The sequence below is a fragment of the Corylus avellana genome, chromosome 10 (assembly GCF_965113065.1).
Source record: "Corylus avellana chromosome 10, dhCorAvel1.hap1.2, whole genome shotgun sequence".
Classification (NCBI taxonomy): domain Eukaryota; kingdom Viridiplantae; phylum Streptophyta; class Magnoliopsida; order Fagales; family Betulaceae; genus Corylus; species Corylus avellana.
The window spans coordinates 21,625,005-21,649,552 of record NC_142499.1 but is presented as its reverse complement, the minus strand read 5'-3'; the positions used below and the strand labels follow the sequence as shown (position 1 = coordinate 21,649,552).

At 35.5% G+C, this 24,548-nt stretch overlaps 2 protein-coding genes across 3 annotated transcripts; one reads left to right on the top strand and one right to left on the bottom strand.

Moving 5' to 3' along the window:
* Window positions 1-3,407: 3,407 nt before the first annotated feature.
* On the bottom strand, window positions 3,408-8,212 carry ATERDJ3A (DNAJ heat shock N-terminal domain-containing protein). 2 transcript variants are annotated; one of them, XM_059607056.2, is made up of 7 exons: window positions 7,983-8,212; window positions 7,466-7,521; window positions 6,388-6,461; window positions 5,512-6,041; window positions 5,072-5,413; window positions 4,417-4,761; window positions 3,408-4,178 (listed from the first exon to the last, which is right to left on the bottom strand). In XM_059607056.2, the coding sequence occupies exons 1-7, from the start codon at window positions 8,067-8,069 to the stop codon at window positions 3,891-3,893; spliced, it is 1,722 nt and encodes a 573-aa protein (XP_059463039.2). In that variant the 5' UTR covers window positions 8,070-8,212; the 3' UTR covers window positions 3,408-3,890. The 2 variants fall into 2 exon arrangements, with proteins under 2 accessions (XP_059463039.2, XP_059463040.2); XM_059607057.2 differs by lacking the exon at window positions 6,388-6,461 and having other exon boundaries at window positions 7,983-8,063.
* A 2,430-nt stretch (window positions 8,213-10,642) lies between these two features.
* On the top strand, window positions 10,643-24,324 carry LOC132161765 (ARM repeat superfamily protein). The gene is made up of 24 exons (XM_059571947.2): window positions 10,643-11,017; window positions 11,133-11,242; window positions 11,618-11,690; window positions 12,355-12,416; window positions 13,239-13,380; window positions 13,699-13,917; window positions 14,021-14,087; window positions 15,161-15,560; window positions 16,224-16,371; window positions 16,500-16,660; window positions 17,237-17,336; window positions 18,206-18,280; window positions 18,418-18,552; window positions 18,921-19,010; window positions 19,321-19,497; window positions 19,582-19,686; window positions 20,328-20,486; window positions 22,056-22,100; window positions 22,189-22,410; window positions 23,028-23,134; window positions 23,231-23,287; window positions 23,375-23,447; window positions 23,551-23,802; window positions 23,989-24,324. Exons 1-23 carry the CDS (start codon window positions 10,877-10,879, stop codon window positions 23,710-23,712), a joined length of 3,030 nt encoding a protein of 1,009 aa, XP_059427930.2. The 5' UTR covers window positions 10,643-10,876; the 3' UTR covers window positions 23,713-23,802; window positions 23,989-24,324.
* Window positions 24,325-24,548: the final 224 nt, after the last annotated feature.

The window sequence follows — 24,548 nt, the reverse complement described above, 5'->3', positions numbered from 1 at the left end:
AAAAATAGGCATGCTTGGGCTAACCATATGAGTCAGAAATTAATGTCCATTTTTAAAGAGTTTATTCATGGGTATATCAATTGCCCTTCATTCTCACGTCATACTAAGTCGTATAATCTGGCATGGGCATACCAAATACGACGCAATGTTTTATAATATGAGACGAGAGACATAACTCAATCTTAACGAGGACAAATAGAGAATATGAATATAAAAGATGAATGTTTTCTTTCCAAATCTGCTATTTCGCTTAAGATTTCATGAAATGGTTAGTTCTTGTTTCTTTCTTTCTTTCTTTCTTTCTTTTCTTTTTTTTTCTTTTCTTTTTTTGCTGTTAATTATCTGCTTTATAATTGTTTTGTACTTTTTGAAAATGATTTCTTTAGAAGTCATTTATCGGTTTATTTTTCCTATTATACACATGGCCGATAGGGCTCCCATGTGAAAATGCACAGCCACCATGTACACCAACTACCAGTCTACCAAGGCATAGGATGACAATTATTATTATTATTATTATTTTAATTTTTTTTTTTTTTAGTTATGATGACTAATATTACTATTCCAATAAAAGGGTACATATCTCAATTTTAAGGTATAATTTTCTAAGTTAAATCTTTATTAAAATAAAAATAGTGTTATTTTTATAAAGTAATGCTATATATTATATAACCTTTAGATCAACAAATCTCAATAAAATGAAGATGTAGTATGTAGCATTACTCTTTAAATAAATATCAATTGTGTAATTATGAAATTTGTGTTTGATTTCTTTTTAATCAAATTAATTGAGAGTTAGATTTTCGGAGATACTTATTAGTGAATTTGGCCTAGATTTCTAATGTAGAATAGCAAAATCACATGGTGACTAGACGGTTGTGGGGGCATGTGCATGATAGCTTAAGGTGGGGGTCCATTTAATCAAATTTTTAGTCATTAGAAAAAATTATGTGTAGCTTATTTATTAGAAATAATGAAAATAATTAATCAAGATAAATGTCATGGGTTTTAATTAATAAATTTCACATCATTTTGGTACTTACTCTTTTGGTCCCAAAATGATGCGGAATTATGGGAGCCTATAATTTCGTAGTATTATTAAATTTCTATGGACACAAGGTTTTGGGTCTTAACTCTCATGAAATCAATGAACAAACAACTCATCAATTCTTACACGTTACAAGCACACTTATTAAAATTCTAGACTTTAACAATTCTTTACCACCCGTTATAAATTCTTTCACTTCAAGTGATTTATATCTCATATAACTCCTCATTATTACTTTTAACTCTTATGAATTTTGTGTAGTTTTATGACTCTTTTTATCCTTAAATAATTATGTTCTAATAAATATATGGAGAGATTTTTGGTGTGCCTGCCAGGTTCTCCTTTGACCAAAGATAATAAGGTGTCTTGGTTGTAAGAACAAAGTCTTATGGTAGGTGATGTATTGGTTTTGCAGTTTTAAAACATTAGATTTAAAAAAAAAATAGTGATTTGAAAACGTAATTTTTATAAGTGTAATTAAGTATTTAATAAAATTACAGCTTGACGTTTAAAATCATAATTTTGTCTTTAAAGTCGTGTGTTTTTTTAAAACGCACAATCTATTTGCAACTTTTCTACCTTTTTAAACTAACATTTTTTAGAAGACACTCCTTAAAATACATCTTTTAAATGAGATATTTTCTGTAATCTTATTTAAAAATGCATTTTTAACCTACAAAATTGCGTAACAAACGAATTCTCAATTTCTTTTGTCAAACATATCCACACGACCCTAGTTTTAGCCCATTGGCTAATTATGAAATTCATTGGCAAATTAGCTAGTATTGCTCTTCAGCAAAGTCAGTTCACTAGAGATTGCAAGATAAAATATTCAAGATATTATTGCCTTATTAGCTAAACTTCGCAGCTAGTGGGCATACAAGGTTCATAAAAGTGATAAATTATCCTACTTAATAAAATGGATCGCCCTCTCTAATTTTTTTTTTTTTAAACGTTCCACTTTCTCTTTCTTCTTTGTTAGTGCGTGGCACACCCTTGCCGCGCGTGTGGGCTTAGCGAATAAAAAGTAAGGGAAAAAAAAGTGGCTGTAAACGTCAGGGAGAAAGTCAGAATTTACGTCGTGGAATATTCGTAAGCTGCAACGTGTCAATATGTCTCAAGAAATCACGTGATAATCAGGAGAGAATCCCGGAAACACCGTGATACACATCGTACTTCGTACTGTTGTCCTGCTGACGACGGGATCCAATGGCAACTTTATTTGTTTTATGGGAATACGTGGCAACAGTATTGTTCTTGTTTTTTTTCCTTTTCACAACGTTTGTCTTTCTTTTTCTTTTCTTTTTTTGTGAGTGGGGCATCATAGGCTTCATAGCCATTAAAAGGGCGACCTGGGGCGGGCGTCCCTGGTCTTCTTTTTGTCCTTCAAACGGTCATCATGTGAAGAAAGAAGACTATTTTTTACTAAGGAAACAGAGAATAAAGTCATATTTTAATAGTAGAGAGAGACAGTAGATAATAATTTATTATTAAAAAGAGATAGTGGGTCAATTTTATAAGTTTTTGGTCATAGTTTATAGATAAATGGTTTTTTTTTTTTTTTGCTAAATTTATACTTTAGTCTCTTCTACGTGGACCAAGTCTCTAAAGTAATTCATGGTTTGAGATTTAAAGTTTTTCTAAAAAAAAATAGTTGTATGCTAATAGCCTACTAAAAGTACTCATTTTTTTAAAACATTACTAATCATTTAATTGTTCTTAGTTTATTTTACAAGTAGTTTAAATTATTATCGGTTGGTGATGTTGTTAGATAAAATTTTTTAATAATTACTTAAATTTTTGTTTTTGTTTTTGTTTTTTTTTTTTTTTTTTTGTCAAGTAATTTGATGAGTTTGATTTAATTCGTGATATATATGTTATAGTATAATTTATTTTTTGATTGTATTTATTGTATTAAAATATATATATATATAAAGAGGAAATTTTTTTTCTTTTTTTTAAGCGCTTGGTAACTCTAATTCTTAGATCCGCTACTGGGCCATGTCAGCCCAGTTGTAAAAGAACAATAAGAAGGATTAGTATCCAATGCGCCAAGCTGGGCCGGGCTCTTTTTTTTTTTTTCATCTAAGAGCATTTGAGGTTTTCAAATAAAAAGGGCCCAACAAAGATAAAGTATCTAAAATGCACGTAGACTGCACATGATAGTTCTAATTGCTATGATAAGTAGTATCACACAATGACACAAACGACCACGTTAATTTATAAATATGATAAGGACTAAATGTAAAAATTGAAGAGTAAAATCCATAATAGCCTTGTCAGCAATTGACAAAATACTGAAAAATGCAACATATGTACGACACCCTCTTATAAATTAGTAACACATTTTTCAAAATAATAGATAACATTCGATGTCATTTAAGAGCTTTTAATTTTTTTAAAAAATAAAAATAGAAAGTATAGCATTTCTCCATAATAACATGGATTGATTAGGTCATTCGTACACAAACTGTCGAACTTCTATATTTTTTACACTAACAAAGTAAAAAATGATTAAATTATCTGGAAACAAACTTCTTCAGCAGGGCCAAGGATTTTTCCGCCCACTATGCAAATATCTTGAAAACTGCTCTCCTCTCTACTCGAGGGATGACTAGAGGTGGCAAGTGGTGCTAATCGAAATCTACCTCTTTGCTATAATCTAAGGATAAAGATTTCAACAATTTTGCTACAACCTGAGTAGCAAATCTGGAAGTCCGAATCCATAATCCAAATGGTTTGTATTTTCGCTGTACCCAGGGTTAACGACCCCTATCACTTCTCTGCTATGTACTTGAAATCATAAACCGAAAAGTCCCAAGTTTTGCTATGATTGGCTCACTCACTTGACGATTGGCTTCTGTCGTGTCTCCTTAAACTGTATGTCCCCGTTAAGAACAGAGCTGATAAACCCCTCTACTTCTTCTGCCGTCATTTCACCAACAAAAGCTGCAAACTTCTTCTTCCGAGGTTTGTAGGCCACCAAGAGTTTATCTGCTGATTTAAATCCTGCTTTGTCAAATGCATTTAGGAATGCTGGCTGCTTGGTGCCATCTAAGAGAGTGTAGGTAACGGAATCCCTCGAGCCAAAGGCTGACTTCTGTCGCCTTGATAGTGATTTCTGAGAAACCTGAAAGCACAAATATTATCGAATAAGAAAATTACAATCTTAAACAGAGAACTTCCCATTTCTCACAAACCTTAAGAGGACTAATGGGTGTCTCTCATTTTCCTCTCCAGTCAAGATCCTATTTGTGTAGACATTTCCCTTTTTTTCATTCTGAGCAGATAAAAACTGTTGTAGGATTTCAACCACCCCACCAAAGATAGTCAAGAAAAGTATCCCTACGCAAGAAAATTGTACTCACCATAGATAGGATCGATTCCAGCTTCTCCCTCGCTCTGGAAGATCTGAAAGCACCAATAATGCAAACGGGAGTTGATTCTCCACATAGAGCATCAAAATTAGATCCTGTCAGCAGGAGAATCTGTTTCTCCACGGTATTAGTTTGTGCCTTCCTGGCTCCTGCCTTCTTTTTCTTTTTCTCAAAACCATCAAGTAACACACTAAGATCATCAACTGCAGATTTCAGATCTTTCACAGAGATCCCTGTTTTTAGGACATGCTTCTCCCCATTTGATAGCCAACCAACTATAGCCGGAAGTGAATCAACTTCCAACTTTCTCACAGTTGGATCAGTAACATCATGAACCTACACAAACATAATATTTTTTTGAGTATTTATACAGCCCAAGCATCCTTTTCATTATAAGACAGGATCTGATTCAGTTTGCTATGGAACATAACCTGCCAAGCCTAATTGATGGTTTCAATACAAATGCATTCAATCTAAGTATACACAAGAAAGAGTGATCATTCTTTTAAGCATATAATCTCATTCTTTCCAATAGATTCTGACACTGTACGCCTATCAAATTCATTAATTAGTACAGGTTTAGACCAATACAAATCCATACCAAAAGAAAAATAAGTAAATAAGCTAATAGGCTGCCATAACATACCTCGGCATCATAGAAAATGAAGCGTTTGCGATACAACCCACTGAGAACTCGCCATATGACGGGTGTATCCTTTTTGGTAGAAAGAAGCATGACCCTAGGTAATTTTTCTGTGGTCGAAGAGGGAAATTCAAAATGATTCAGGTGAACTCGTTTTGAAAACCTTGGCAAGTGTTCTTGGCAAAATGATTTCAAATTCTTCACAGCCAAATCATCATTGTACTCCACCAGAGAACCCTTCTCACTCGCTATATATGAATACACAAACACCCTGGGTCCTCGACGAGGATATATGCCAAGGTCCTTACAGAAAGACAGTTCTATTTCACAATTTATGCTTCCAACCTATCAGAGGGAATACAAAATTAAGCATATGTAATGATCAAAGGGAATTCAAAGGACAGAGCACACATCATAGACAACAAATAAAAACAGATAAGTACCTTTAACGCTCCCTGAAGTGAGCCGGCAACATCCTCTAGGATTGATTCAATATGTTGATTCCCCTTCAATGTGGGTGTGTAAGACAACAAAAGCCAAGTAATTCCCCGGTCAGCTATTTCTTTTTCAAAGACCTGTGAATTTATGGTTCTGATGCTCTTCGGGGAGCTCCTAGGGGAAGATTGTGACCTGGTCGAACCACCAAAACCACCAAACCGACTCCCACTACCTTTGGTATTACCACCACCAAAAAAGTTAAAAATATCATCCATACCAAAACCAAATGAATCTCGACCGCGAGAGCCACCAAAGGAAAATGAGAATGACTTGGAACCTCCCTGCCCACCCATACTCTGCCATTCATCTGGTCTGAAATTAAACTGATCGTGTCCCGGTCCAGGTCCACCACTCGTGAAGTAAGTATATCCACCATTGTCCCCAGGATGGCCAGTATCAAATCCAGGGCTTCCCTTCTCATCCCCATACATATCATAATTTTTTCTCTTTTCTTCATCGGATAAAATCTCATAAGCTGATGAAAAAACAAGAAGATAAAAGTCAATATTTTCCTAAAAGAAAGAATGGCTAACAAGAAATACCCAAAAGCGCGGAATCTTGATCCAATAAAATAAAAGCCAGTGATTAATACTAGATATGAACATCAGGAACCATAACTAATTGAAATTGTAGTCACTTATTGGTCATAAATTTCAACAGAAAAAACAATTTAAATTATTATTATGATGAAAACAAGGGTACTCGTCTCCAAATCCAGATGTTGTATATGCTACAAGCAATAATAGTGGACATGTAAATAGACTCGAAAAATTATTTAAAAAGAAGCACCTCAACAGAAAGGAAATAAGAAATAACCATACCATTATTAATTTCGGCAAACTTCTCTTGAGCACCCTTATTTTTGTTCTTGTCTGGGTGATATTGAAGAGAGAGCCTAGAAAAAATAATAGGAATTACCGTGAGTGACAAACCTATAATATATATGTGTGTATGCATGCATGTCTTAGTGAAGGTTTGCCTGCATGTGTGTGTTATAATGTTGTAATCTATATACATAAATACAAACTAATGCATTTATCCTAAACCAGATGCATTCCTAGTCAAAAACCTTTTCAAACGATGCAATTCTACGCAGATTTTTGAAACCGAACTATGAATCTCAGGGTTTTAAAGCTGACCCGTGTTCTTCACAAAACTCAGCGACCCGATGTTTAAGTGGATGATGCGTAGCTTCTTACTTAACAAAAAGGAAAAACATGACAATGCTTAGCCTGTTCTCATAAATACTACTTATCAAAACTAATAGTTTTCAGCAAAATACTTTTTGAGATCTTCAAATTACCCCTGTTTGCAGAAGTCCTCACCATAATACTCACACTAAACGTCATTGCCCCACATCATCATTCGCCATAAAGTCCATTATTGCCAAAGTTAACACTAGGGCTGAGCTAATTTATTCCAGGCAGTCCAACTCAACAAATATCCTCTAGGAGCATAATTGGTCTCTAGACTTAAAGCTACACATGGCGCCAAATTAGTGCCAAAAGTATCAGTGCCCGACCACCCCTTATTGACATATAGGGTTGTGCACCGGCTCCGATCAAGTTGAAAAGGCCTTTTTTGGCTTCCGCATTGGCCGGAGTCGGAACAGGTGAAAAACCTCTGACACACCTCCAAGGGAGGTGATTTTCGAGCTGCCTCCGAAAAGTCGGTGCCAGATCGAAAGTTGGGTGGGCGGATTTTTTTGCCCACCCCTCACGCTAGTTTTCTTTCCGTCAAGTAGAATCATTTTTAGTACGTGTTGATGCTACTCACAATTACAGCAAGAAATGATAGACATAGTCATTCAACGAGCAGTAATGAAAAGGAAATCAATTTACAGGCTACGAAATAACAAAATCTCCAAAACAAGCGATGGGAGTTTAAAGAAAAACATACTTGTGGAAAGCTTTCTGAATTTCACGTTGACCTGCATTTCGCTCCACCCCAAGAACCTAACAAGAATCAAAATCCCAATTAGCTTACCTTATTAATAAAAAATGAAAAATAAAACCGGGCGTAATTCGAAGGACAAAAAGTCAACCAGAAACGAATTACAGGTTCAACTGGGCTTTTCTTTTTGTTATGATTCTTTTTTATTTCTGCTGCGTCTAAATTAGGTAACACACGCAAGATCTCCCCCAGTTTTGAAAACTACATTCTTCCCCACATAATCGCAATTGATAACATGTGAATTCCAATTATCAATTCAATCAACTTTAAAGTATATAATAACAATTAAATTAAGACAAACTTTCCCGTTTTTCAAATCTACAATTAGCAAAAGAAATTTGCTATAGAAATCAACAATGCAGAAAGCAAGTTTAATCAACAAGATTCTAACAAACTATAAAGAAAAATAGGGGGAAATGACCAGAGAACATCAAGAATCAATAATGGGGACCGATATTCTTACCTTGTAGGGGTCGATCGTTTTCGCTTCCAAGATTAAAACGAAAAGCGAAACCGAGAGAATGATCCACGATGTCAAACGGGCATTCATATTCGGATCCGAATTGCGATACGGTACGGGGACTTTTCGGGTGTCAGTGTGAGTGTGTGATTAGTAGGAAACTCGGATAATTGGTATTTTATGTCGGAAAGCTACAGATTGAGGGGGAGATTGAAATTAAAGGTTAAGTATATATATAGGTTCGCGGGACGGAGAGAAATTCCAGATGCTTCGGGGGGGTTTTAGGCGGTTTCGTACACGTGGCAGTCACAAATGTTCCCACGCGAGCTGGCCAATGAGATTTTAGAGTTTCTTGATCCTGTTAAAGGACCGCACAGCCACGCGCTCTTTGCGGGGTGAGGAGGGAGGGGGGTGGGATCCCCTATTTAAGGCTTTAAATTGCAGCCCAACCCAAGGCCCGAAGCATTGGGCTTTTTTCTTTTTTTTTTTTTTTTTTTTTTTTTCATTTTGCTTATGCACCGTGCCCCAAAAGGAAAATGTTTTATGTAAATTCGATGGTGGTAGGCTGGTAGGCTGGTAGCTATAAATAATGTCCTTACTTAGAACCTTGTGCTGATTTCACCATAGATTACTTTTTACCATGAAAATTTCATAATAGTTCCCCAAACAACAATCAAAACCCACCCAGCAAGAATAGAGACACGAAAATATGCTTGTGAGTTGTGAACAAGTTATGTACCGTTTGCATTTTTTGCAAGTATGAAAAGGGTCTGGTTAATAACAAATTTAAATGAACTAGACAGTGCCGAAACTGGAAACATAAAATACAAAATGAGTTCAAAAATGATCTCAAAGGAATTATAAACGACACGATAATTTATATTTTGAGTAAAAGCCAAAAAAATGATCATATAAAATGGTAAAAGCGACGAAATATAGGGTGCGGGTAGTGGGAGATTATATACACGTGAATCCTTTTCTTAGTGAGTGCATATTTGCATATCTCTGGAATCTTCAAGATCCATCCCTTTGGCTGCTTTATTGACGGTTGGAAATATGTAATCAATAGGATACTCGATAGCTACAGAATCTTTGTCTTGGTGAGGGTGATTTGTGCATACATGAGAAGATTTGATATGCATGGAATTGGATGGCTGTGATATGGTGTTTAACAGGTTAACCCTACCTGAACCCTTGATGCAAGTTATATCTATTTGGATTCTAGTGTAAATCTCTTTTGGTATCTCTAGCTAGCAACACCGATCTCAAGGTTCATAGTGATTGTTGAGAAATGATACATGAGAACCAATAGGTGATTGGTTGTGAAATAGGGTATAAGGTTTAGAACAGAATGAAATAGTTGTATAGTGTTATGAGCCCATGTTTTACATACCTTGAGTATGATTTTATATAATATTAAGTTGTATGATTAGTAGAAATGTTAAGTTTTTAAGATAAAAGTTTTGAGGTAAGGGTTTTAAAGATTAGTTTTGAGATAAAAATTTAAAAGAAGTTTGAGATAAAAGTTGCAACAAAAGAGCTATTTAGAGCATGTTTGGAATTGTGTGTTTGAGAAATAGAGTTTTTAAGTCAAAAAAAGCTTTTGGATAAAAATTTCATTTTTAAACTTTTGTTAAAAGCACATTTTGGCTATTTTTAGACTTTTTAAACGCTTAAAAAACGATTTTAATTTTCTTACCAAATGAGTAATTTTTTTTTTTTTTTTTCAAACGAATTTTTTGAGTGTTAAAAGTACTTTTATGCCTCTCAAACGCAATCCCAAACAGCCCCTTAGTAAACTCTCATATGATTATTATACAACTATGATGATGTGACAATTTTAAATAGCAGTTTTGAAATAAAAATTGAAGGGTTTGTAATTTCAAAATGTGCGATTTAAAAATCAATTTTTAAAACATGTGATTTTTTAAAAACACAATTAAGTATTTGATAAAATCGCAGTTTAACTTTTAAAATCATAATTTATCATTTTAAATAATGCATTAAAAAAAAAAAAAAACTCTTGCACGCAATTTAAAACCTCAAATTTTTTATACGTTTTAAAATCATAGTATTTTAAAAGCACACTCGTAAACAATATATTTTATACAATTTGGTTTAAAATCACACTTTTGATATACAAAATCGCAATGCCAAACTAACTTTAAAACCAATTTGAGATTATAAAAAAAAAAGGGGGTTTTAAACTGAATTTTTAATCATTTCATTCAAATTTGAAAGAAAATGTCATCATTGTTTGGCAAATGGCAAGGAAAAATAAAAATAGGGCAAACAGATCAACCAAGTTTACCAACACCTATGGTCGCGCTAAAAGTCACGATGTGATCAACTGATCATCATGGAAGAATTGGGACAATCTCATGGTCCTTGACACCTTGACATCGTCTGCCAGCTCTCATGTAACATAAATACTATACTCATACCTTGGGTTCTGATCATCTGCATCTGGGCTTTTCCAAGTGAAGAGGTCCATTTGGAGCATCGCGACAATCCGATCGTAATCAAACCATCGTGATGCTCTCAATGGATGGATCTGTTCTAGACAAACCCAATGACCCAAATTGAAGAGGGACACACCGTAAGGGCCCAAGACCGCTTCACGTGGTAGAATCGTCTGGCCAGGTTTTAGGCTTTCTTTACGACCAGCTTCGGAGCACCATATAAACCCGGCAAACATCGACGACCAGCGCTCCAATCGCTCACTTTCCATTTCTTCGCCTGAAAGGCATCGCTCTCATCGCCATTTTCCGCACTTGAATTTCCTCACAAACCTTAAAGATTCAAACAGAGCTATTGTTTAATACATTTGTATACCAAAAGCCCTTTGTCGCTCCGAATCACTATTTGGCAAACCGGTTCAGTTCGTACGGACGGCGATGGCGCTCTCGGCTTCTGACCTACCAGCGATGTACTCGTTTCTCGCCAATTCAATGAGCGGCGACGAGAGTGTCCGGAAACCGGCGGAGACGGCTCTCTCTCAGTCGGAGAGCAGGCCTGGCTTCTGCTCCTGCCTCATGGTACTCTCTCACCTCTTCTAATCTTCCGTTCTAGGGTTCTTTATGGTTTTATTCTCTGTAGTCATCTTAATCGAGCTTAAATGTTTGAAATGTGTATTCGTAAATGTAAATGCAGGAAATAATTACTGCGAAGGATTTAGCGTCTCAGGTTGATATCCGTTTGATGGCTTCGGTGTACTTCAAGAATAGTGTTAATCGGTACTGGAGGAACAAGCGCGATTCCTCGTAAGATACTCGTCTTTGTAATCCGTTGTTTTCGTCCTTTTTGAAGTTCTATTGTTGTGAAAGTGTCTGATAGTCTTGAAAGGTCATGTACTGGTAATGCTCGTTGCGTTAGAGGCCAAAATTTCAATCTCTGAGTTTTTGGAGGAGTGTTATATGATTTTGTGCAATGCAATGATCGGTTTGGTTCTTTATGTATCTTATTAAGTATATTTGGCTGCTAAACATGTAATTTTCATGGCGGTCGGATACTGATACTGGAATGTATGACGACTGTGTTTATTTGTGTCTTTTACTATTACGTATATTTAGCTGCGTACGAAACATATGATTTTTAGTTATAGGCTGGATTATAATGTGCAAATTATTTCTGTCCAGGGGGATAAGCAACGAGGAGAAAATACACCTGAGACAAAAACTGTTGTCGCACTTGAGAGAAGAGAATTATCAGGTGTTTCCAGAAGCTTTTTCTCCCTCTTGTGCTTATTGTTCTTCCTTTTTCTTTGTTTTTAGAAATATGAAACATCCGTCTAATTGGAACTACTATAATATGTTTGTTGGCTTTAGGATGATATCCAGGTCATGTTTTGTGGTCCCATGGAAATCGTTTGATTCTTGGAATATTTTATACTATTTTCTTGAATAGCCATTTTTGAACAAAACACCACCAAAATCAATTGTATTAATTGCTTTTATGATTTCTTAGAGTGCTACCACTTCCAAGTTCCACAATCCATGTTTGTCAATGGCTACTCTTTTAGAAATGTCCATTCAGCGTGATGAACTTGTACATGGAATCCTACACAAAACAAATGGGGCAATGCAATTACCCAAATGAGCCCTTATCAGTTATCACAAAGGCTCGGAAAAAAGAAAAGAGCCCTTATCACAAAGATATAATATGGACTTCACCAATTCATGATTTTACAAAATACGATCTATCTTCATGTTATCTCTGCTGGATTTTGAGGTCAATGATAGATGCACACTCTCTCTCGCGCGTGCATGTGCACACAAACACACACACACACTTACTTTAGAATGCCTCAGCAATTTACTCGATTTGGTGATAAAATTTACTAATTTACTGTGTATACCATGTTTGTCATACACAGATAGCTCTAATGTTGGCTGTGCTCATATCCAAAATTGCTCGTATTGATTACCCCAAAGAATGGTACACTTTTTGACCTATTTCTCCAATATTCCAAAAAAAATTTAGAATTGTAAAAGTTGCTCAAACAACTACTTAAATACGTTTATGAAGTTCCTGAGTATATAATTATTTGTACTTGCATGAATTCTAAGATAAATTTGAAGTGTCTGGTGTTAAAGACTTGTGTCGCTTCTGGGTTGAGCATATGTTGTCAGTAATGGATTCTTGCTGTAGAAAAGCTATTGTTAACTTCTTGTGAGATGAATTGATCATCAGAGAGAACAATTAAGAAGCACGACCTAGTGATGTTTTTGGCTACGCTTATTAAAAAGATAGAAGGAATGGACACTTTGCTTCCATGCATTCTGGCCCATTTTACTTGCTGTGTTTTAGAAAGCATAAGCTAGACATCTTGAGTTCTCTCCATTTAAATTTTGTCAGTATGATAGCCATTTACATCTTGCCTTGCCAAACATTGCCTTTCATGTGCATATTATATCTTATTCAACAACAAAATGTAAACAAACGTCACGGAAGCAGAATAACAGTTTCAGAAGCACAGGGTGATGAGGTGACTGTGATCTAAACTACCAGATCAAACTGTTGTTTCATTGAAAAAAGAGAACTTGCTCATTCTTGGTTGATTCTTATACAAAAAAAATGCAGTTTTCTTGATTGGTATTTTCTTTTTCCTCCGTGTTGAGCTGGAGCAATATGCACTGCATTGTACTTAGTGATTGTTATGGTTGTTGTAAATGCATGTTTAACTAAACTTTGTCTTGTGAATGTTCCCTCATCAAGCTTACCATGCATACTGATTTGCTGATTCAATGACTTATCCAGGCCGGAGCTGTTTTCTGTTTTAGCACAACAGCTCCAATCAGCTGATGTTCTTACTTCCCATCGGATTTTTATGATTATTTTTCGGACCTTGAAGGAATTGTCCACTAAACGTCTTACTTCAGACCAAAGGACCTTTGCAGAGGTATAGACTGCTGTGCTCTTTCAATCCTGCAGATTTATTTTTCCATTTTCTATGATCATAAGTTTTCTTTCTCCCCTTAATTTATTCATACTTTTTTATTTATCCACTTTACTTATCAAAAAAAGTTTTCTTTCTCTCCTCCCCAACTCCCAACAAAAAAAGTTGCATTTTGGGCATTAAGAAGTCTCTTATGCAACTGCACATGTTCTGTGGTAATAGAAGGACCATAATTACTCTTTAATAACAGATATCAAAATGAAGCCTGCGTAATTGTTTTTTCTTTTTGGGCTGATCGTTCTTAATGACTTCTTTTCACAGATATCGTCCCATCTCTTTGATTTTAGCTGGCACATTTGGCAGAGAGACTTGCAGACCATATTAAATGGTTTCTCTACTCTTTCTCAAAGCTATAATTCAAATGATCCAAACCAGTATCACGATGAGCTTTATCTAATGTGTGAGAGATGGTTGTTGTGTTTAAAGATAATACGCCAGCTTATAATTTCAGGGTTTCCAAGTGATTCAAAATGTGTACAGGTAGTAATTTCCCTGTTATGGATTTTTTTTTTCTTCAGAATTTAGTTAGTTAAGCTGGACATATTGAAGTGAGTGTTTTAACTGACTTATCTCTATGTATTAGGAGGTCCGACCAGTTAAGGAGGTCTCTCCTGTTCTCTTGAATGGCATTGAGTCCTTTCTTCCATACTGTGAGATCTCTCTCTCTCTCTCTCTCTCTCTCTCTAACATATCGCTGTAATTAACAATTGCTTTTTGCCTCTTGTCTTTTTCCCTTGTTTTATCAAAGTCTCTGACTAAGTAGTAACTAATATGAAATTTTAACTAAATGCAAACTTATGGAGCCTGTTGCTTTTATATACTACACATAGATAATCTTACATAAAACAAATCCAACTTTTCAGTTATTTCGAAAAGACAATGTTAGTATCAACATACTATGTTAGCCTTATAGTTTTGTAAGAAATATGAAAACTTAAATCAGGGTTGATTGTCCTTTATGATTAATAATCTTGGATTAATTAACTTAGGATAAGGACTGGAGTAATTGAATGATAAAGGCTTAGTAATTAGATACACTTTGTATACCACCATGTGTGACACTTCAGGAGCTCACTAAGCTCTCTGTCTCTCACTTTTGCATGTGGACCTTGGGCTCTTTGTACTGTGATATTCTTAAAAATCCTTAATTGTATCTAGATATTAAATATGAGCAACTGACTTGTTAAAAGCTACAAGCAGTTGCTGTCATTTTTTATAAGTTACCAAGGTTCTCTTATAATTGTCTATAAATTAGTAGTGAAGGTATATTACTATCAGCTATGGAATATTGAGCACCTTTTCTTTTGAAAATATTTTCTGGCCTAGCATGAGATGCCTGAAAGTTTGATCTAGTATTTGAGTTTAGTTGGTCAATTTGCACAATTCTCTCGTTTTGTCCTTTAGAAATGTTCAATGACACAGAAAGTGACCTGTCAATTGTCTTTTTACCAAACGGCTTTGGCATCTTCCCCCGTCTCCACCCCCAAAATCAAGGGATGGAGGGTGAGGTCATTGGTTTAATCCATACAGCTGTGTATAGCTAATATACTGTAGATGCCGTCATTCTTTTTGATTTTTAAGAGGAAATTTCTTTTTCCCCTCATATGTTTTAACCATCTGGGTTCTGTGCCTTTTGGGAAGGAAAGAAACTAAAGCCTTCTCAATCCTCTCGCTCTCTCTCTATTTTTATTTTATTTTTCGCTTATGGTACCTTATTTTGCAGATTCATCTTTTCAGAAGGTACACCCTAAATTTTGGGACTTCACAAAGAGGGCATGTACTAAATTGATGAAGGTCTTGGTAGCAATACAGGGAAGACATCCTTTTTCTTTTGGGGATAAAAATGTGCTTCCTCCTGTCATGGAGTTCTGCTTAAATAAGATTACAGATCCTGGGCCAGAGTTGTTTTCATTTGAGCAATTCTTGATTCAATCTATGGTAATGGTTAAGTGTGTACTAGAATGTAAGGAATACAAGCGTAGTCTTACTGGTCGGGTGGTGGATGAAAATGGGATTACACAAGAGCAGATAAAGAAAAACATTTCGAGTGCTGTTGGTGGTGTATTGACCTCACTGCTGCCTAATGAACGGATAATACTCCTTTGTAATGTATTGATAAGAAGGTACTGTGACCTCTGCCTCACTTCATTGGTTTGCCTGGTTAATTCCTATCCATTTTCAGGCTGTTGAGCACTGAAAGGAAGGCTCCCAGAGGTATAGAGCGCATGACATTAAACAAGCTGTACTGCTTGATGCCATAACTCAATTATTCCACCAAAGATTGAGCATTTATCTCAAGAAGAAAAAAACAGATCCTTGGAATCAATCAATGCAACCATCTATTTTGTCTTAGTAGATTCTTGCTTTCATTAGAAATGAGTACGACATAAGTGATCTTCCTCACTATAATTGAAAGCCTCTGGGGGACAAGTCATGGCCAGAATGCACTAAGGTGCAAGGGCTTTAGTTATGATATTATTAGTGTTAGTAATCAGGCTTATAGGTTTAAAATCATTGGCCTTGGAGATTTTGATGATTCCGGGAGCAAAATGCTCATAGTGGGCCAGTGCACCAGTGTGATGGTAATCATATATGATTATACAGAGAACTAAGTTTAAAATAAATAAATTGTTCTATGATTTGTAATCTGGTTGTGATTTTGAATACTGTTATTCCACAAGTATTTTGTTAAGAAAGAACCTTTAAATATATTGAGTCCCTCTGGATTTGGTGTATACCTTTCAGAGAATTGTTGTACTAAAACTGTGCTATTGATGTCTCTGTAGGTATTTCGTTTTAACTGCAAGTGATTTGGAAGAGTTGTACCAGAACCCAGAAGCTTTTCATCATGAGCAGGATATGGTTCAGTGGACAGAAAAATTGAGGCCTTGTGCTGAAGCTTTGTACATTGTATTGTTTGAAAACCATAGCCAAGTAGGTGGCATTCATTTTTTTCAGATTACCTTCTGTAACATGTTGTGTTGTTATTTTTAATGCCTGAACTCCTTAATCATTTTAGATAATGAGATCTGTGCTTAGGTTATGTTTACTTTTTATTTTAGCTACTTGGTCCTGTTGTGGTTTCCCTTCTTCAAGAGGCAATGAAAGGTTGCCCGACTTCAGTCACTGAAATCACTCCAGGGTTGCTTCTAAAGGATGCTGCTTATGGTGCTGCTGCTTACGTTTATTATGAGCTCTCAAACTACCTGAGCTTCAAAGATTGGTGTGTCCATTCTCCACTATGTGTTTGGTGTTTGCTCAATTAATATGTCTTTGCTTCACCTATCCAAATTTAGGTGCTATTAACTTCTGCAGCATTTAAGATGATTGTTGTTTGTGATTGCTTGGTACCATGTTGCTTGCTGTACTTCAATGGATACAATATGGACAGGAAGAACCCACTGTGTGGAGATACTTCTAGTAGCTATTGTAACTTAAAGAGAGCAAAATGTAGTGCAGAAGTGTTAGAACTTGGTGGTATATCATACTAAAGCTACTCAAGAACATTTGATTCTCTATCAGCTTCGCGTAGAGACATTTTGATTTTTCATTTATAGTTAGCTTTTGTGCAAGAAAAAGATCATATTATAAGTGAAAAGTAGGGAAATTTGTTTGATCACCATCTATAGTTTGGCCGATTGTTCAGATCATTTGTTTTTATATTATCTTTCTCTGTGTTCTGAGTTGATCAGATAGCATTGACATTTTCAAATATGCTCCTTTCATTTGATCATTCTTTTAAAGTTCAATTGGTAATACAGGAGCTTATGGCTTTTCTTCCTGAAACTATTGATTGCAGGTATAATGGTGCATTGTCGCTAGAACTCTCAAATGACCATCCAAATTTGAATATCATCCATAGGAAAGTTGCACTAATATTGGGACAGTGGGTTTCTGAGGTAACATAATTTTGCAACTTGTGTAGTACATGAGCTGTTATGATTTATAGGATCTCAGCTTTGTAAAGAGGGTGTCTGCTTGCATGGGATTCTCCAAGTATTGCCCTCCTTTTTGAATCAATAGCTAGTCCAAATTGTTTCTTCTAACTTCTATGACGTTGAAGAATTCATGCTTCCAATGATTTCCTGTGTCAACACTAAATATATTGTCCATTCTATTCTAGGAAACTTAGTGAATGTGTTTCCTAAAGTGATGAAACTGGGATAGTGAAGTATTTGATATAAAGGGAAGAACATGGATGAGTCTCGCTAGACATGTAACTTCTACATGGGAGAGAGATGGAAAGAATGTACTGGCATTTGCATTCTTTTTCACTAGAAGTGGATAGATGTAAGGTGGAGCGTGCACATAATTTATGCAAGCAACTTCATTAACTTCTCGATATTTTGCTTATACATTAACGAAATCTAGCACTATCCCTCTGCTTGGATAGAGCTGTGCCCTGGGCTGAAGTCCTAAACCTGTACCTTTATAACTTGATGTCTAATTCAAGACCGTAACTAAGGGTCTATCCTCTATAAGATATTCCATTTTTGTGGATGATAGCTGGTTGGTCACATTAGTTTTCAAAAATGAGTCAGGGTTTTATTATGATGCCATTCGTGAGTCTTCTTCTTTATATGTTTGGAGCCTTGCAATAATCAATGAATCTATAATGCTCTATCAGTGTAATTGATATTTGTTATGGCAATTCAATTCTGGGATCACACAGTGCTTCTTTCTGGCTTTTGACGAGCCATTCTTGTTCATACTTTGATCACAAATTAAAATGAGTAATTGAAGCTTCTGATGTTTGCACTTTTGACAGATTAAAGATGACACAAAAAGACAAGTATACTGTGATTTGATCAAATTGTTACAAGACAAAAACCTTTCTGTCAGGGTATGTTGCATGTGTCCATTTTTCTTTTGTACATCACCTCTCCTGCTCTTTCTGCATGGTTATGACATATTCCTGCCTCCTAATTCTGTATTACTGTATCCTGTTTCAACTATTGAAGTTCTGCATTCCTTGTAAAGCTGGCAGCCTGTCGGTCTTTGTGCTTACACATTGAAGATGCGAACTTTTCAAAACGAGAATTTATTGATCTTCTTCCAATATGTTGGGGTTCATGCTTTAAGTTGGTTGAGGAAGTTCAGGAGTTTGACTCAAAGGTAAAACATAGCTTTTGCATCACTTCGATATTTAGCACTTAAGAGAGTCATTTTCATTGAGATTGATGTTTTTTCCCTATTGATTTCTTGTTAACCTTCTGCATAATTTGATCATACGTCCACCTTGTTTCAAGTGGTAAAACTAAGAAGATTTGGGTCTGCAATACTTTTCTTTGATACAGGAATGCCTCTGCGCTTTTGTAGTGCATTTTTCCTGTCTAAATGTTCTACAATTATTTGAATATACTTATTATCAAACTGTAGGTTTGGGTTTTGCAAGAGCTAACTTTTCTTTTGCATAGTATATAATTTACATTACAACTCTAATTTTGGTAACTCAACTGATGTTATTCTTTCATTTATTTCAGGTTCAGGTTTTGAATTTGATCTCTGTTCTTATTGCAAATGTTAGTGAAGTCATTCCATTTGTGGACAACTTGGTGCATTTTTTTCAAAAGGTATTGTAGTTATAGTTCTGTCTTTAGTCACTTAATGTTCAAAATTATGTACTAATGAAAGAGATAAAGGTCATGAAGCCGAGTTTCTGGTTGAGTTGACTGTCTACTGTAAGTCGCTCAATAGAGATGAGGAATTATTGAGTTTGCTCTGGTAAAATTAACCAATTGGCTAGTAACCTTGTTCATCCTATCAAACTTGGATTTTCACTTACATGAAAGTGGCAATGGCAATCTTTGCCAATCGATGGGCTCTGCACTTATTAGAATTGCCTTTATTTATTTATTTTAATTTTATTTCTTATTTAAAAAGGTTTGGGAGGAATCTTCTGGTGAGAGCCTGCTGCAGATTCAGCTCCTTATTGCTTTGCGGAACCTTGTGGTTGCACTTGGCAGTCAATCACCCATTTGCTACAACATGCTACTGCCCATTCTACAGAAGGGAATTGATATAAATAGCCCAGACGAACTTCTGGAGGACAGCATGCAGGTTAGTCTGACAGTTCAATCTTAGTTCTAGGTGAGCATTTCTTTATGGCATCTCGTGCTAAGTTCAATTGTTGTATTTTTCCAGTTATGGGAAACTACACTTTCTTGTGCCCCTTCGTTGGTGCCGCAACTATTGGCATACTTCCCATCTCTTGTGGAAATCATGGAAAGAAGTTTTGATCACTTGCAGGTTGGACGCACTGGATTTCTGATTATATAATATCCTCTATTTTGTGCCTGTCGTTATATTCTTCATATATGTACTACTCATTGGTAGTTTGGAACTTGTTTGGGATTATGCTGTATTTTTTTTTTTTTTAATGTTCAACTCTGAAATTTAAATGTTAATTTAAGAGAGCTGGTATGCCTGAATTGTGAATTTGGGCAAGAAATTCAGGTTTATTTAAATATTGTGTATATACCTACATTCCAATAATTCATTTGTTAAAAGGTCAAGTATAGCCGAACCAGAGAATTTGCCCGTAAAAATTCATATAAACCTTTCTTCATAGTTTAATAAAGAGGGTCCACTTTGCTGATCGTTAGTATCGTCTCTTTTACTTCCTTTCTCATGTTTTGGTGCTTATTGGCTCCAAGATCACCTAGATTCTTTCTGACTCTGGTCTTCCTTTTCTTTTGCCCCAAATATTATTTGTAATGCTTGTTTTATTTATTTTTCCCTACAAGGTACCATTAATACCATGTAGATACCCTTGCATTATTGTACTTGGTTGTTGATTTTGGCTCTTGCGTCCATTGGATTGCTGGTTACTCTGTTCTTTTCCTTTTATATTCTTCCTTTGCATTTTAATTAATCTTGATTTATTTCAGGTTGCTGTCAGCATAATTGAGGATTACATTATTTTGGGCGGAACTGAGTTTCTAAACATGCATGCTTCCAGTGTGGCTAAAATTCTTGATCTGGTTGTTGGAAATGTCAATGACAAAGGAATTATCTCAACTCTTCCAGTCATTGATATTCTAATACAGGTACTTGGATTTACCTATTTGCAAGTGCACATTTTTACGGTAGTAGATAGTATGAAGAATAGTCAATTTTGGAGGTTGGAAGTTAGCAGCCAAAGTATAATTTGGCTGCTGATCTTCTTTCCTGTATATTCCATATATTTCCTTTTACTATGTAGAGAGAGTTATAATCTCGTTTTATTTAGCATCACAATATTCAAGTTTTGCTCTTTCATGGTTACTTTTCACTACAAAATGTCATTGTAGCTCAATCTGTGATTGATGCATCCATGAAACGAATGTTATTAATGGTGGTATTTAAAATAAGATTCTTTCTACTGAACTTGTAGAAGAGTTTCACCTAGGAAGCACACTTCGAAAGGCCCTCCATATTTGTACCTGAGTATGGACATGGCCAGATACGTATCTTATATGTGTCAATGAATTTAAGTTATTTTTAAAAATGTACACCTTTGGACTTATCAAAAAAAAAAAAATTTGGATACCTTTGTTACACGGACGGGACATGTCATGAAAGATTTCAGACTGGGGGCCCGTATGAGGAGGAGGAGAGGAAGCCGGTACCCCAGATTGTTGTTACAGATCAGAGGAAGAAGGTCCCTTCAAAGTTCTTCTAAGTTGCCACCCCCAAGCCAATGCTGGTTCCCCCAGTAAAAACCAATAGAAACCGGGACAATGATCCCAAAAAAGAAGAAGAGCCAGATGCTGACAGGTGAGAGATCGCAGAGGTAGTTGGCCGCGTAGTTGAGGGGCTGGTCCTGTGCAGTGTAAGGTGCGTTGGGTAGTGTGATAAAGATCACCTGATGGACTAGGTATTACAGGATCTTTTTTAAGTGGGAGACTATCATGATGTGGGCTGTACTTGCGAAAAAAAAAATGAGATGAGCTGCAGGCCTATTTACCATATGGTCTAAACAAATTGAAGGAGGCAAATTTTATTAAATATATAAAAATAAGTTACAATGTATTTAGAGCTTGTTTAGGATTGCGTTAAGGAGTTTTAATAGTGTTTTTAGTACATAATAAGTTGTGCTAGGCAAAATTGGGTATGTTTGGTATAAAACTTAAAAAGCACTTCCTTGACTTTTTTGCTCTAAAAAAAATCTCAAAACTGCATTTTGGGATAAGCTTAAAAACAAGGATTTTTTTATAGACAATAGCTCTATTTCTCAATGCAATCCTAAACAGGCTCTTAGTATTTTTGCTAAACCTTGTGATATTTATTTTTTAAACCAAAAATTTGATATAAGATATACATCTAACGTATGCTCATCGTATCAGATCTGAATCATTTCCTATCTATGTCCCTTTTCAAGATTGGTTCTTCCTAGCTTTTTAGGATTGGATGGAATGGTATTGTTTCATCTTTTGTAGAATATGTGGTGATGATTCCTTTTTATGTAGATCCATTCAAGGGAACCCTTGGATTGCTGTGGGGAAAAAAAAAAAAATCCATTTTCCCAAGTTTGTAGTATGTGTTTATTGTAGATTTAAGGTTTTAGAACTGTTATAGCAGTAAATGAACTTCGTTGTCCAACCAATCTCTTTTTATTTGTTTTTGCTACTTTACAGTGTTTCCCTGCAGAAGTACCTCCATTGATCAGCAGTACTTTACAAGTAAGTAGGGTTGTTTGCCTGTGTTGATATGCTGAATCCAATCAATAAGTCTCTTATAAAGCTCTTACTTTTTCTCCAATGTTGCCAGAAATTGATTGCTATATGTTTGAGTGGAGGAGACGACCGTGATCCTTCTAAGACAGCTGTTAAAGCATCTTCTGCTGCCATACTGGCAAGGATTTTGGTGATGAATACCAATTACCTTGCCCAGTTAATGTCAGATCAATCAACTTTGTTACTGCTCCAGACGGCAGGCGTCCCAATCAAAGACAATATACTTCTTTGTCTGGTTGACATTTGGCTTGACAAGGTCAGTAGTGCACGCATTTCCATGATAAGGATGCTTGCAATGATTGTTGAAGTGTCCTTTTGCAGTTCACTTGTATGTGTATGTTTTGAGAAACCTGGGTTGCATTGTTTTATATATTTAGAGTGTAGACCTGTGTTTTTTTAATTTATGTATATCTCTGACTTCCTTGGTTTGGGGAGTAAGAGAACTTATGCTGAAATATGTGCTCTTACAGTAATAATTTGATGTATACTTATCGGGGAACGGAAAGCGATATTGTTAACTTATATGATATTGTTGTGCTCTAATTTGTGTTCAAAAGGGTGTGTTTTTTTTTTTTTTTTTTTTTTTTTTCATTCTTAACAAAAAAAAAAAAAAAAAAAAAAAAAAGAATATATATATATATATATATATATATATATATATTACAGTCATGATTTCAAGTTTATCTAAGTTACTGTCTAGCACTTCAGGGTTTTCTGAGCTTTTATCATAGTGACATAATTGGAATTGGAAAATCGTTTATATTAAAATGAGCTCAACTATATGAATATAACACAATATTACAAGCTTTAATCTTATTGCTTTAAGTTCTTGCTTCATTTGTTTCTAATCAAATTATTTTTATTTGCTCACAGGTAGACAATGTATCTTCCATCCAAAGGAAGACATATGGCCTAGCCCTTTCAATAATTCTCACGTTGAGACTGCCTCAAGTCCTCGATATGCTTGATCAGATTCTGAGGTACGTGTTAATCTTTGTATTTTATACATTATTTGCAATTTGAGTAGTGGGTGGCCTCTATATGAGTCTTGTAATGATGCTTTCTGATTCATGTAGTGTATGTACGACTGTAATTTTGAGTGAAAATGTGGACTTGGCTGAGGAAGAGTCCAGGTATGTGCTTTGTCCATATTGTTAATGGTTATTTTCTAGAATTGACTTCAATTCTTGGTTCTTATTTCTTTCTCTTGTGAATGGCAGTGGTGAGAATATGAGCTCTGGCAGGTCTCACGGTGAGGGCACCATTCCGAGTCAAGAGTTAAGAAGAAGACAGGTGAACATTTTTGGGAATATTCCTGAAATTGCAGAATTCTGACGAATAAATTCGAATTGTAGAAAAAAAAAAATTTCCTGATAAATTGTTATTCCCTATGTAGATCAAGTATTCTGATCCTGTCAACCAGTTGTCATTAGAGACATCGGTTAGAGAAAATCTTCAAACATGCGCTGCCCTTCATGGAGAATCTTTTAATTCAGCCATTGGTAACATGCATCCAGCAGTATTAAAACAATTGAAGCAGGCATTGAAGATGCCGTAGCTCGTGTGCCTCCAATTCTTCTAATCAATTGGGTGCTCTCGTGTCCAGGGCCCTTCCAGTTTTCAGTTGTTCCATAGAGTGAGATATAGGGTGAGTTTTTCAAGCCTCGGTATTTATTCTGCTGCTTATGAATAAACCCACACACACGCGCACTCTCTCTCTCGGCAAGTATTTGTCCCCTTAGAAGGGGATGATTTATGTTCATTTTTCCAACATTGCCCGGTTGCTATATATTTTAAATTTGGCAATGTCCTTATAATATCTCTGTTCCTTCAGGTGAATTGAAGCTTCTGGGAATGAATTTGTGAGTTCTACCTTCTTTCTTTTCCTTCATAATTTCTTGGGCTGGGTTTTGGTTTCGGGTTATAGTTTCAAATTCATTTGTGTGCAAATTTGACAGCACGAAGCTTTGTAAATAGCTTGCGGATCTGTATGTCATTGTATACGGGGTGTAGAGGGTGGTGGAAGTAAGTTAAGGGAATGCAGACAAATGAAATGAGAAATTTTCAGAAAATGAGAGAAGAAATTTGTGAATTTGTTTTTATTTGTTTTCAGAAAACAAGATAAGACTGAAAATTGCCACTGTTAATTCCAGGGTTTCTTTTTGCTTGTTGCCCTATGATTTCTCTTATTAAAAGTCCCATGGTAAACAAACCTAGTGTCGAATCGCACCTAACCTGTTTAATTAAATGGGTCGGATTAGGTTGACATATATAATCTTGATATGATTTGAACTTGATATGCAACATTTAGGGATGGTAAATTTTTTACATGACATGCAAGCTCAACACGAACTTGATACAATTATCATTTGATCTATTTAATTAAATGAATTG